The sequence below is a fragment of the Artemia sp. Qi Xiang Cuo genome, chromosome 3 (assembly GCF_049724085.1).
Source record: "Artemia sp. Qi Xiang Cuo chromosome 3, ASM4972408v1, whole genome shotgun sequence".
Taxonomy (NCBI): domain Eukaryota; kingdom Metazoa; phylum Arthropoda; class Branchiopoda; order Anostraca; family Artemiidae; genus Artemia; species Artemia sp. Qi Xiang Cuo.
In genome coordinates this window covers 78865504-78879219 of record NC_142796.1, presented here as the reverse complement: position 1 = coordinate 78879219, position 13716 = coordinate 78865504, and the positions used below count along the sequence as shown (strand labels likewise).

General features: G+C 36.3%; 1 protein-coding gene across 1 annotated transcript in view; it reads right to left on the bottom strand.

The window, feature by feature from the left end:
• Window positions 1-591: 591 nt before the first annotated feature.
• Gprk1 (G protein-coupled receptor kinase 1) overlaps window positions 592-13716 on the bottom strand; it is a 327272-nt gene continuing 314147 nt past the window's right edge. Inside the window, exon 15 of the mRNA XM_089086349.1 lies at window positions 592-765. Within this exon, the coding sequence (XP_088942475.1) occupies window positions 592-765 (174 nt within the window). The remainder of the gene's footprint in view (window positions 766-13716) is intronic.

Genomic DNA, 13716 nt, shown 5'->3' with positions numbered 1-13716 from the left:
TTTAAGAAAAAGAATTTTCTTCAGAAAAATGATTATTTACACAACCAGAAAATATACTTGGCTTCTTATCCAAAGCATTTAACACTAAAGCAAAAATATTAAAAACGAATGTGTAACTCGTGATAAAAAAAAAGTATAATACATTCCCAATATTTCTCTGGGCTTTAAAGGAAGAAAGGGAGCGAGAAAGATATGGAGAGAGAGAGAGAGAGAGAGAGAGAGAGAGAGAGAGAGAGAGAGAGAGAGAGAGAGAGAGAGAGAGAGTGAGAGAGAGAGTGAGTGTGTGTGTGTGAGAGAGAGAGAGAGAGAGAGAGAGAGGGAATGTGTGTGAGAGAGAGAGAGAGAGAGAGAGAGAGAGTGTGTGAGAGAGAGGGAGTGTGTGTGAGAGAGAGAGAGAGAGAGAGAGAGAGAGGGAATGTGTGTGAGGGAGAGAGAGAGAGAGAGAGAGAGAGAGAGAGAGAGAGAGAGAGAGAGAGAGAGAGAGAGAGAGAGAGAGAGAGAGAGAAGGAGATAAAGAGGTGAGGGACTTAAAAAATTAAACGGCTTCTCTAAATGAACAATAAAATATTATAAATACATTGCTACAATATTTCAGTGTCTACCTTTTTCATTAAGGGCCACATGTCTTTTATTCCTCTTTTTGGCTTCAACACGATCAGCCTCCAGATTTATAGCATCAAATACTGTTTCAGCCACTTCACTTTGCCATCTGTCTGATATTGTCAGGGGGAAATCTTTGTACTGAGCTTGGTCTTCTTCCGTCAGCTTTAAAATAAAATAAAACGTTTTTCTTAAAATGCACAGATGTAAAATGAACATATAAAACATAAAACCTATATGAGAAATCACGTCTGTAAATTTAAGAAAAGGTAAAAAAAAGACAAGAAAGATGATGGGATATTAAAATATATTTGTAAACTTAAACGGGCATATGGACATAAAAAAGCTTTCAAAGGCTACAGATCCAGCTTTGACAATTTCTTCGACAAATCCAGTTTTCTTCTTAAAACTTTATGAGATTCCGCTTTCTGTTATTCAAAATGCAAACACAAAAAGGAATGGTGGTCATCATCTTTACTTATGCAACACTATTGGACTCCCTAAGTAAAGAGTCAAATGGGCACAATACATAATTTATCATTTTTTCATTTATTTTTTTCACAAAGGCACTTTATACGGAAGAAGCTGTCGTAGAAACTTCGGAAGAGAATTACTTTCTTATAAATTGAAATTTCTAGTGTCCTTTTTTAAAGCCAAAAGCGATTGGAGGGCAACCAGCACCCCTCCCACGCAACGTATCCCCAGGAGACATCTGATAAAATTTGAGATAACCAGGGCAAATTATGTTCTGGTCTTTAGAAAGCACGAGGGGGAGGCAGCCCTACTTCTCTTAGTTTCTGCTCATTTTGAGTTTGGACCTGGTTATTTTGTTATTTCTGTTGGTTTGGGGTTTTATTTATTTATTGATGTTGGTTCATGCTAGTCTTGCATCGTAAAAATTATTTGAATGTATTTTTGCTCATCTTTGATTTAATGTAGCTCTTTACTTTTCTTTGCAACTGTGGTGACGCACATAAAATCCAACATTCAATTTGATTTAATTAGACAGCGTCACCACACAAAACTTCTTTTTTTTTATGGTCAGCAGTGATCATTTGGGACTGAATAAAGACAAGAGATATAATTCATTCTTGAAATCATGAAATGAAGGAGAAAATTTCCTCTGAAGTTGGGAAAACTTCTAGTAACATTCAAGGGGAAAAATGAAATCATATTGTGAGAACGCAATGCCTATTCAGACCCCTGTAGGGGCACGGGTTCTTTAATTCTTTTCATCAAGCATTATGATGACATTTTAACATATCGAAAACGAAAGAGCTTCTAATTTCTAAGGCGCGTAATATGAGGGCTCATCTTGATTTCGTCTTCAAAGGAGAGGTAATAAGGCGATTTGATACACTGCGTCTACTTGGAGTTAATTTCTCTTCAGATCTCTCATGGACTGGGCATCTCAGTAAAATTAGATCCTCTTGCAGCAAGAAGTTAGGAGTTATCGTAAGATGCAAAAGTCTTCTCCCTGATGATTCTATTCTGCCACTTTTCAACTCGTGCATCAGACCTGTCATGGAATCTGCATGTCCTCTCTTAGCTGGCGCACCAAAAAACCACATCACTCCACTCCAACATATTCAAAATAGAGCAGTACATGCAGCAACCTCTGGCAACACGAAAGCTAAAACCCCACAACAAAAGAACGTGTCGATGTGGCGTCCATGTCGGTTTTCTTTAAGTACTGGTATAACCCTCCATCAGAGAAGCTATCGAAGCTTTTTCCTGATAAAGCAAAGCCCTTGCGATCAACTCGCCGAAGTACAGCTCGTCAGGACTACTTTGAGAAGGGTACTCCCGCCAAGAATATCTGAAAACGAGTTTCGCCCAGCGATCGGTTGCCACATGGAATATATTGCCGGCAGAGGTAATCTCGGAAAATCCTTCCCTTGACGGGTTCAAGAGAAGGTATAACACGTACCTCAGTGTCAGAAAATGAGGTAGCTACCAGGACTAGCGGCAAATCATCATCTGTGATGGAGCCGTGAAGCCTGTAACTAAAAAAAATCAGCACATTTGCCAGCAGGAATTTTAGGATCTTAGAATAAAAAAGTAAAAGCTAATATTCCAGTTATGTATTTTAGGGCATAGAACTCAGTCTGACCTTTGTGGGGAAAGGAAATTGGAGAGGCTCCTAAATTCTTGTCGTCAGGACAACTAGCTGAAGAGATAACCACATCTGAGCCAAAGGTGGTTGAAAGTAAGAGTCAATTTCCACATTTTGCACTTTTGGAGTCTCTACCGAATTTTACCTTAGTATGGGTGGGGATAATGTTTAAATTATTGTCTTCAGAACAACTACTTAAATGGGTAATTACGCACACGATTTGAAATTTAACAACTAGAATCGCACTTAAGCCTGAAAAACAATTTTCAACGGAAATTTTCTATCTTCCTAAGGAATAATTGAAGCCTTTCCAATTTAGAAGCACGATAAGAACCGATTTTTCTTATAAGAAAGTAGACAATTGGCGAAATTTTAACCAAGCTTGCCGCCATAGAGATACCCGAAGTGATGATAGGAGATAAGAGCAGAACAGACTCTTTACCTAGTCCTATCTCAAATAATACAGTTCACCCACGAATCATTTATATATTTAATAATGTAAAATAGACGCTGCTATCTGGTATTTTTAAAAGTCGTTATTATGGTTTGCAAGTCGATCGCTCCATTTCTATTACGAATTTTGCAAACTATACGGCGTTTGTTCGAGATGAAAAAATTAAAATGTCCAGAAGGATTTAATCCTATATTAGGTCTTATACATCAATAAAATACATCAATAATATTTTGAATAAATCAGTGCAAAACAAAAAAATTGATTGAAATAGACGTGTTGGGACAAGTGCAGATGGAGCAAAGGTGTGGCCGGGTCAATAAAGAACTTCAAAAATGTTGCCCCACATGTAATACCCACAGCTTTTTAAATGCGGAGACTTTGGCAACAGGTAAGATTCCTGCTGATAGAGGCATTAATTATCGGAAACTTAGGGGGGTGTATTTTTGAAATCTAGGGGAGGGCATTTTTTGTAGTATTTTAATGGGAATACAAAAATGGGGTTTTTCAATGAAAATACCAAAAAAAGGTATTTATAAAAATCTAGCACGCCCCCCCCCCCAAATAACGCTGCCTGCTGACAAAAAGAAAGTTCTGGACGAATAGAAAAAAATTTAAATTTAATCTATGCAGTTTGATATGGACTTCAATATTTTGTTAATTAATGCTGTATTTAAGTTGTGAAACTTTTTATATGACAGGGAATAGCTTTGTTCAAAAACAATACAGGAAATTATTGAGAAACGAATTTAGTTTTATTGATAATTTTTTTCAATTATTTTGTGAAGAGAATTAATTCAATTTAAAATTTCTGAATCGTGCTATGTGTTCACGTTTAATTTCTCGAAGAATGTTTAAATGTTCTGAGACCCTCTGTAGACCTGTAGCAGGTTATCCACCTCCATGATGGATAATACGATAATAATAATAATAATAATTTATTTTTGACCCACTATACAGAAAATGAAGTGGAGTAACACAAGAAAAGAGAAAAAAACATAAATTAACAAACAAAAACACACAAAGAAAAATTTAAAAAAAAACAAAAAAAGAGCAATTAAACCCAATGCGCTGTGGCTACCCGGATAAGTGGGTGGTTACCCACCCAAAGTAGCATAAATGTTCTCTTGAAGACGGCTACTTGGTCTGACAAAACAATTTACAATATCCGGAGCGCCAAAAATCCTCATCATCTTTTGTATTACTGTATCTGCGAGGTAGATACAATTAAAACTTGCAATGTCTAAAATACATATTTCTAATATTGCTAATATCCCCTAGGCGAAACAGGATGTAATTGCCAGCTGGGACCAAAACTGCGTGGTCAAAAAATTTTGAGTACAATTTAGGCGATGCTTTTTTGTTATATCTTCCCCTGTTGGGGACAATTTTGGCGTACCCCAGTTTCAGCTTATGTTTAATGTCACTCAATGCCCGGAAACGAAATAAAGTAAGCGATTTGCAAATATTGATCCCAAGCCATCGGAAAGATTCAACACTTTACAGAAAATGCGCCGCAATCAAGCGGCGTTGCTGAGGATTTTGAATTAAAGACTAAATATTCGCATTTATCAGTGTTGGGGATCCGATTTCCCCATACAGCCGCGATACAAGTAGCACAGACTTCATTAATGTAAACTTTGACCTGCTAACAAGCAGAAGATCATCCACATATGCAATATAGGTGACGTTTGACAACCCTGAAGAGTAAGAAAGCGGTATCATATTAAGAACACTCAATAAACAAGCTTTAAAAATATGAGGTGAAAGCACACTACCCTGACGGACCCCAGATCTAACTGGGATTTTGCCAAAGGTCCGGGAACCCTGCCTCAACTGAATAAATGAATTTTGGTACCAAAACCAAAGTACACAAATAATTGAACTATTCACACCCAAACGTGCCAGAGAAAACCATGCCTGAGAGTGACAAACAGTATCGAAAGCTTTAGATAGGTCTAACGCACAAACGTGAACTTCCGTTTTTCAACGATGAGCTTCTTGTAACACCTTTACAAGTATACGGTGAGCACGTTGGCATCCTATGCGCGACTTATAACTGAACTGATTTGGGTCGTAATCCACCTTATCTTGAATAAATGGGAGCGGTACATATTCAAATAGTTTGCTTAAATTACTCGGTACAGTGATAGGGCGGTAGGATCCACAATTAAGCAGATCCTTCCCTCGCTTCAGAACAGAGGTAACAGTACCACAAAGGAAAGAATCAGGCACTAGTGAGCTACTAACACACATCTGAACAAGTAGTTGCAGATGGCTAATCAACTCGGGAGAATCGATTCTTAAATGTTCAACACAAATTCCATCCAAATCAACAGACTTAGATTTTAGTTTTTTAATGCTTTTCACAACAGACTCAGCACTAATTGGGATAATATCTTTCTGGTGCAGTCTACGCGGAATAACTGAATCAAGCAGTCTAGAAAACCCGGAATGGACTGCATAATTTACTTTACTGAAAATTTTCGAGTAATGACTAACCCATGAATCACCAGGAATTAAACAGGACGAAACAGTCGGGTTTAGCTTACTAGTGTTCACCACTTAACTCCATTGCCGAGGACTTTTCGGAAATTCCTTACCCTTATATCGGACGCTTCGCAAGTAAGATTTGAATTCAGATTTGTTTTTTTTTTTAATATTAAATAAATGACCCGAGGTGGGGCGGCCACACGCATTCCATGTCCGAAGCCACATTTTTGCCCGATTTTTCACAATTTTTAACTGAGGGTCCTCTTTCCATAAAGAACTTTTTGTTTTCGAACAAATACGTGAAACAGGGACAGCAATCGCCTCGGCTTGTTTAAGGCAGGCAACAATCTGAGAATAGTAAAAATTAAGTTGTGATCGAGCATTAGGCGAGAGGACACTGGTACAAAGTAAATGGTAAGGAACTGTCACAGATGAGAGCAGAGTTGCCAAAGTACAGATATATAATGTCCAGTTAGCTTTATTACATTCACGCTTATCATACCATTTCGTGCACCGTACAGAAGATTCACACTGATTCAGGCCAGTAGAATGCGAAACAGAGACGGTAAAAGAGAGGGGGAGGTGATCATAATCTCTTTCTTCATCATGAACCTCGACACTCGAGCATATCACACCAGCCGAGCAAACACAGGGGCCTATATCAAACACATATCCACTATTATGAATATACGAAAAATCTGCACTCTTGGCTACTATCTGATATCCATCTGGCAAAGACTGAAGCACAAGATCAGACCGAGTTGACTCTCTATTTATGTTACAATTTAGGTCTCCCACTATGATCCACTTAAAGCTATGTCTTTCAATATTCCGAAGGAAATTCTTCAGAGAAGACAAAATTTTTGTGAATTTATTAAATGACAAAACTGTTTTTTTATCATGATGTAGGTAAGTATTGATAATCACTAGATCTGCAATTTGAAGGGCAATAAAATTATCGCAAGAGTGTATGCACTGGGGAGAGAAGCACGAAAGTCTATTGCTCACAATACATGCAAGCCCTCCGGAAGGTCTGCCCCTCGTCCGTCTGGCACTGGTTGTATAAACTACATGTTCATCACTTCTGTTTAGTGAGCTGACACTTACAGCCGGCAAAAGATGTTCCTGTAGCAACACGATGTCAAAATCGATCATTTTCTGATTTATTGAATAATCTTTGTCTTTTGTGCCATTTATGTTAAAAGAACACACAGAAAACGTTACTGTTCCAGTCATTTCTTTTTCGAGGCACGCTTAGCTATGGCACTGCAGATTACGCGGCCCTTTAGACTGAATGCAACATGGCCTTCACCACATAGCGCACACTTCGGTTCGGCCAAACATGGTGCATCTTTTGTCGATAAATGCATACCGCTGCAGCGGGAACAGCGGGGAGGGCTGGTGCAATTGGCCTTCATATGATCAGGTGATTGACACTTATAACAGCAACGGGGAGGACGGAGGCACTGAAATACTCGGAAAATTTCATATTCTACCTTAAGTCCGAGACGAAGTGCATTTGTAAGTCCAACAGCATCGTAGAAGAATATCTTAACAGTCAAGGACTGCCCGATGCGCATAGCGTCTACAACTCCTTCACGCCCCTCGAAAAAACTGACGTCATAAGCTAGCGGTATGCCTTTAACTATTCCAACGGGTTTCCGCTCTTGAAGTTTTGCATCGCACTTCAGAACATTAGGTACCGCATCACAAAAGTCCTTTGCAGCAACTGGGTCAATCTGCACTAAAAGTTTATTGCCCGACGGAATGATAGAATGAATGGCTTGGTGTCCCTTGATTTGGTCAATGGCATCGCGACGTTTCACAGGATTGTTAAGCTCGGGAGAAATTCCAGAGATTACTACAGTAGTAGTGGATGTGTTTACATTTGTCTTAAACAAGGCAAGGAGGGAAAATTCAAATCATCAGATGTCACTTTTCGTTTATCTGCTTAAGGGCTCTGTCTAGGGAGCTAATCTTGCTGACTAACCTGGAGTAAGCTACTGTAGGGATAATCGAGACTTCAGTAGGTGAGAGAAAATGACAAAATTGGCAGCAGGGTATTATCAGATTCACAATGACGCAAAAAGTCCGGAATATCTCAAATTTCTCTGCGAAACTAGGTCACCCTGCCGCTTTGGAACAGATTTATTCGGATCTGCTATTCCCCAAAACTCCGCTTCGGCGTCTTTAATGACTATCATCAAAAAATTCCAGTGCATGACTAATTATCGTCACATCATCGATTCCTTCGCAAAAATTTGATTGGAGAAAATTCAGAACAGGCGAATATGCATATTCCACTAACATCTTGCTCACGTTACAGCAATAATAACTGCAATGCCAATTCAAGGTCAAAAAGAGTCCATAGATAGTTAGGTCTATATCCAAACAATTAATCCAAACAATATCCAAACAATAATAACTGTACAATGGAGTATTTGTTTATTTATATACGTTGTGAGTGACTCAGTTTCTTTCATAGTTTGCCTGTTTATCTTCTTTTTGAAATAAAATATAGAATTTAAGAATTTGAATGAAATGAAAATGTTTGCTGTCTTTCTTTTCCTTTGGGTATGTTATTTAAGGACAGGCAAGTGAATTCCAGTGGCTTTGTAAACTAGCATACTTAGCAGATACATTCTTTGTTTTGATTAAATAAAAAAAACAAGTTTTTTAAACTGAAAGTAAGGAGCGACATTAAAACTTAAAACAAACAGAAATTATTCCATATATGAAAGGGCTGTCTTTACGCTAAATTTTGACTCCGTCTCACAACTTTATTTTTTAAAACAATAAAAAAATTTAGCGTAAAGAGCGAGGCGTTGAGGAGGGGACAGCCCCTTTCATATACGGAATAACTTCTGTTCGTTTTAAGTTTACTTTCAGTTAAAAATACTTGTTTTTTTTAATTTAATTTCTGATCGTTTTTTAGTTAATGCAGCTTTTATTTTGGCTTACCGTCACTGAATAAGTAAAACAAAATTTGCATATTTATTTTACTTTTCTTGTGCTAAATGGCTTTCCAATAAACCAAAACCAATACTATACAGAAATACCAATACAGAAATTATTCTGTGTATGAAAGGGGCTGTCCCCTCCTCAACCCCTCGCTCTTTACGCTAAATTTTTTTATTGTTTAAAAATAGAGCTGTGAGAAAGTCAAACTTTAACGTAAAGAGCGAGGCATTGAGGAGGGGACAGCCCCTTTCATATACGGAATAATTTCTGTTTGTTTTAAGTTTTAACGTCGTTCATTACTTTCAGTTAAAAAAACTTGTTTTTTTTATATTTAATTTTTGAACGTTTTTGAATTAATACAGGTTTTGATTTTGGCTCACCGTACATGAATAATTACAACAAAATGTTCATATTAATTTTACTTTTATTAGGTCAAATGGCTTTTTCAAAACTTGTTTTTTTTCATTTACGAACACTTTTATTAGCAAGAAATATACGTAACTTACGAATTAACTTACGTAACGAACTTCTATATTCATATATTCTTAATACGTATATTAGGGAATTCGCCCCCTAGTCTATACCTTGCTCTTTAAGCTAAATTTCGAATTTTGTTCTTTAAAAATGACCCTTAATCACAAAGGCCGTTAATTAGAGTAAATAGCTCTCATGAAAGTACTAAAACATCTTTGGCTTAAAGAGGGAGGTATTGACTAGGGGGTGAACCCAATCATATACGTAATATTTTCTGTTCGTTTCAAGTTGTGATGTTGCTCCTTACTTTCAGTTGAAAAACTTATTTTTTTTATTTGGTTTCTGGTCTTTTTTTTAAAGAATGCTGGGAAATCTGGCACCCCCTTCATAGCAATGTCCCTTCCCCCATGAAAGTTCCTTCATATAAAGATCCTCTCACATAACCCCCAACCCCCCCCCCTCCCCCACTACCAGAAAAATCCCCCCTGAAAACGTCTTTATACTTCCCAATAACCAATACCATATGTTAACATTGGGTAAAGTTCATAACTTTCAGCCCTCCCCCGAGGACTTCGGGGAATTAAGTCATCCTTAAATACATAGTTATCATATTTTCGACCATTCTGAACAAAATGACTATCTCAAAATTTTGATCGGGTGACTTTGGGAAAAAAATGTGCGTTAGAGGGGGCCTATTTGCCCTCCATTTTTTTGGTCACTTAAAAATGACACTAGAACTTTTAATTTCCTTTCCAATGAGCCCACCCACGATATTCTAGGAGCACTGGGTCGATACGATCACCCCTGGGGAAAAAAAACAAAAAAACAAAAAAACACTCATCCGTGATCTTTCTTCTGGCAAAAAATACAAAATTCCACATTTTTGTAGATAGGAGCTTGAAACCTCTACAGTAGGGTTCTCTGATACTCTGAATATAATGGTGTGATTTTCATTAAGGTTCTATAACTTTTAGGGGGTCTTTTCCCCATTTTTTTAAAATCAGCCAAATTTTCTCAGGCGCGTAACTTTTGATGGGTAGCACTAAACTTGATGAAAGTAATATATTTGAAATCAGCATTAAAATCTGATTCTTTTGATGTATCTATTGGTATCAAAAACCCGTATTCTGGAGTTTCGGTTACCATTGAGCCGGGTCGCTCCTTACTTACAGTTCGTAACCACGAACTGTTTGATATGCCTCAACTTGTAGTAACAAAGAAAGACATTTCAATGCATCGTTACGGTGAGCGCTACGAGCACAAAACCAAATTTATGGCAAGAAAGAGTAAGTAATGGAGAAGCTCATTCATGAGTTAATTCATGAGTTTTAAATAAAGTCAGCTACTAAAACTGATTCTGATGCTCTGAAATGCATGCCACAGTATTTCTGGGCTTGAAAAGTATTCCCCAGAACTAAACAAAAATACTGAATGGACAAGAATTTAGTTTAGCATTAACACAGCATTTATGCCAGAAGGATTATCGCACACGAAAAAGAGCAATTGTTGGAATTGGTTTCCGACAAATTGTTGAGAAATAAACACAAGGAGAGTTCTTTAGCATCGTTTTGGTTACAAATACAATATATTTGGCTGATTTTCGAAAAAGGGGGGAAAGACCCCCTAAAAGTTATAGAACCTTAATGAAATTCACGTCATCATATTCAGCGTATCAAAGAACCCTACTGCAGAGGTTTCAAGCTCCTATCTACAAAAATGTTTAATTTTGCATTTTTTGCCAGAAGAAAGATCACGGGTGCGTGCTTATTTGTTTGTTTGTTTTTTCTTTTCCCCAGGGGTAATCGTATTGACCCAGTGGTCCTAGAATATCGTAAGAGGGCTCATTGGAACGGAAATTAAAAGTTCTAGTGCCCTTTTTAAGTGACCAAAAAAATGGAGGGCAACTAGGCCCCCTACCACGCTCGTTTTTTTTTCAAAGTCACCCAATTAAAATTTTGAGATAGCCATTTTGTTCAGCATAGTCAAAAATCTAATAAATATGTCTTTTAGGATGACTTAATCCCCCACAGTTCCCAGGGGAAGGGCTGCAAGTTATGAACTTTGCCCATTGCTTTCATGTTGTATTGGTTATTGGGAAGTATACAGACATTTTCCGGACGGATAATTTTCGGGTGGGGGGTAGAGGGGAGCTGGAGGAGGGGGTTACTCGGGAAAATCTCTCCGTGGAGGATGTTTCTTTGGGGTAAGGGAAATTTCTATGAAGGGGGCGCCGGTTTTCCAAGCATTATTTAAAAAACGATCAGAAATTAAATTAAAAAAACAAGTTTTTTCAACTGAAAGTAAGAAGCAACATTAGAAATTAAAATGAACAGAAATTATTACGTATATGAGGGGGTTCTCCCCCAAGTCAATACCTTGCTATTTACGCTACAGTTTTTTTTTTTTAGTGCTTTCAAAAGAGCTATCTATTCTAATTCAACGGCCTTTGTGATTCAGGGGTTTTTGAATTAAATTTTTTTTTTAACTTTTAATGTAAAAAGCGTGGTATTGAATAAGGGGATAACCCCATCATATACTTAATAACATATACTTAATAAAAAAAAAACAATAAAAAAAAAACAAGCAATACGGCTCAATAGTAATCGAAAATTTTAAAAACCGAACTTTGATTTCAATAAATGTATCAAAAGAAAGGGCTCATAATGCTGATTATAAATATATTCATTTTATTAAGTTTAGTATTACTCATCAAAGGCTACGAGCCTGAAAAAATTTACTCGATTTTTTAAAGAGGGGGGAAACATCCCCAAAAAGTGAAAGAATCTTAGTAAAAATCACACCGTCAGATTCAGCGTATCAGAAAACCCTATAACATAGGTTTCAAGTTCTTATCTGCAAAAATCTGCAACTTTGTATTTTTTGCCAGAAGAAAAATATACGAATATAGAAAATTCGTTACGTAAGTTAATTTGTAAATTACGTCAGAACCAAATTTAGAGACAGCCACTTAGCAAAAGAAAAGTAAAATTTTTTATGCAAATTTTGTTTACTTATTCAATGACGGTGAGCCAAAATCAAAGCTGCATTAACTAAAAAACGATCAGAAATTACATAAAAAAACAAGTTTTTTAAACTGAAAGTAAGGAGCGACATTAAATATTAAAACGAACAGAAATTATTCCGTATATGAAAGGGGCTGTCCCCTCCTCAATGCCTCACTCTTTACGCTAAAGCTTGACTCTGTCTGACAACTTTATTTTTTAAAACAATAAAAAAACTTTAGCGTAAAGAGCGAGGTGTTGAGGAGGGGACAGCCCCTTTCATATACGGAATAATTTCTGTTCTTTTTAAGTTTTAATGTCGCTCCTTACTTTCAGTTTAAAAAACTTGTTTTTTTTTTATTTAATAAGATTAAAATTAACAACTACAAGCCAAGCTTCTTGGGTTTAGTAACCGCTTTACGTTTGTAATAGTTTTTTTTTTTAGTATCAATAAATTGATTGATTGACTGATTGATTGAACAACCAAATTATATCGATATGTCATCTGAAGACAAACAATTTCATCCTTCTCATTGAGCCAAATATTTGTTATTCGTAAAATAGCTTTTATTTGTATTTTATCAAGAATAATTTCATTTCTTTTTTATTATTACTTTGTGAATGTACCAGAAAAAGAAAAAATATTTTCCTTGTTATTGACATAAATCCATTTTTTTTTAGCGTCATGAAAATGACGCTAAAATGACGCTTTTTTTTTGTGGAGTTGATGTCCCCTGAATGGTTAGTTTGTTTTATGGTGGTTTTCTCTGCGCTATGACTCCCAGGCCTCAGGTATGATTATCATTTTTTATTGGTGAAACTTGTATAGTTCACTAAGGAGTAGCATTCATGAAGATAGGTTAAATTTTATTGCTTTCGCACCATTTTATTACAGTCTAATAATTACAGTCTGTTTCGACGACAGGAATTCGCTTATAGTATTTTTTTTTTTTTTTTTTTTTTTTTTTTTTTTTTTTTTTTTTTTTTGAGTCTATTTAATATAATTAATTTATTTAGTTTATTTATTCTAATTTTTTCTATAGTTTCTATTTTATTTATATTTTCTTTTCTTCTCCTTCATATGTGAGTAAGTGATCATTTTAAATTTTCTTTTGTTTTTTATCCTTGAGTATGTAATTCATATTGAGTATGTTTTTTATCCTTGAGTATGTAATTCATATGTCTTCCCTCTTTGTACAGGCCAATGAGCCTTTGAGGGATTTATAACATCTAATATTGTATGTGTATTTAATGAAGAATAAAACTTATCTTATCTTATCTTATCTTAACAGAAAGGAATACATACAACAATACTTTTTAAATACATATTTTTAAAATGTCTGAAAACAGTGGCACATTAAGATAGCAGAACACAGAGGGGCAAGAAGAGGTCCCTATGAAGCTTAGAAAAAAATAAAACATGGACACAAACAAATATGTAGTGATTCCAGATCGAGTAAAAGGCAAGGGAATGGCCACTTTCCACCCCATAGTGTATATTTCATAGCGCCATGTATGCCTTACAGTTCTGTCACCTATGGTGGCACGCGCCAACTTGTGTACGTTATTTCTGAAAGGCAAACGCCCCTCGCTAAAGCGGTAACTTCCGAACGATTAAA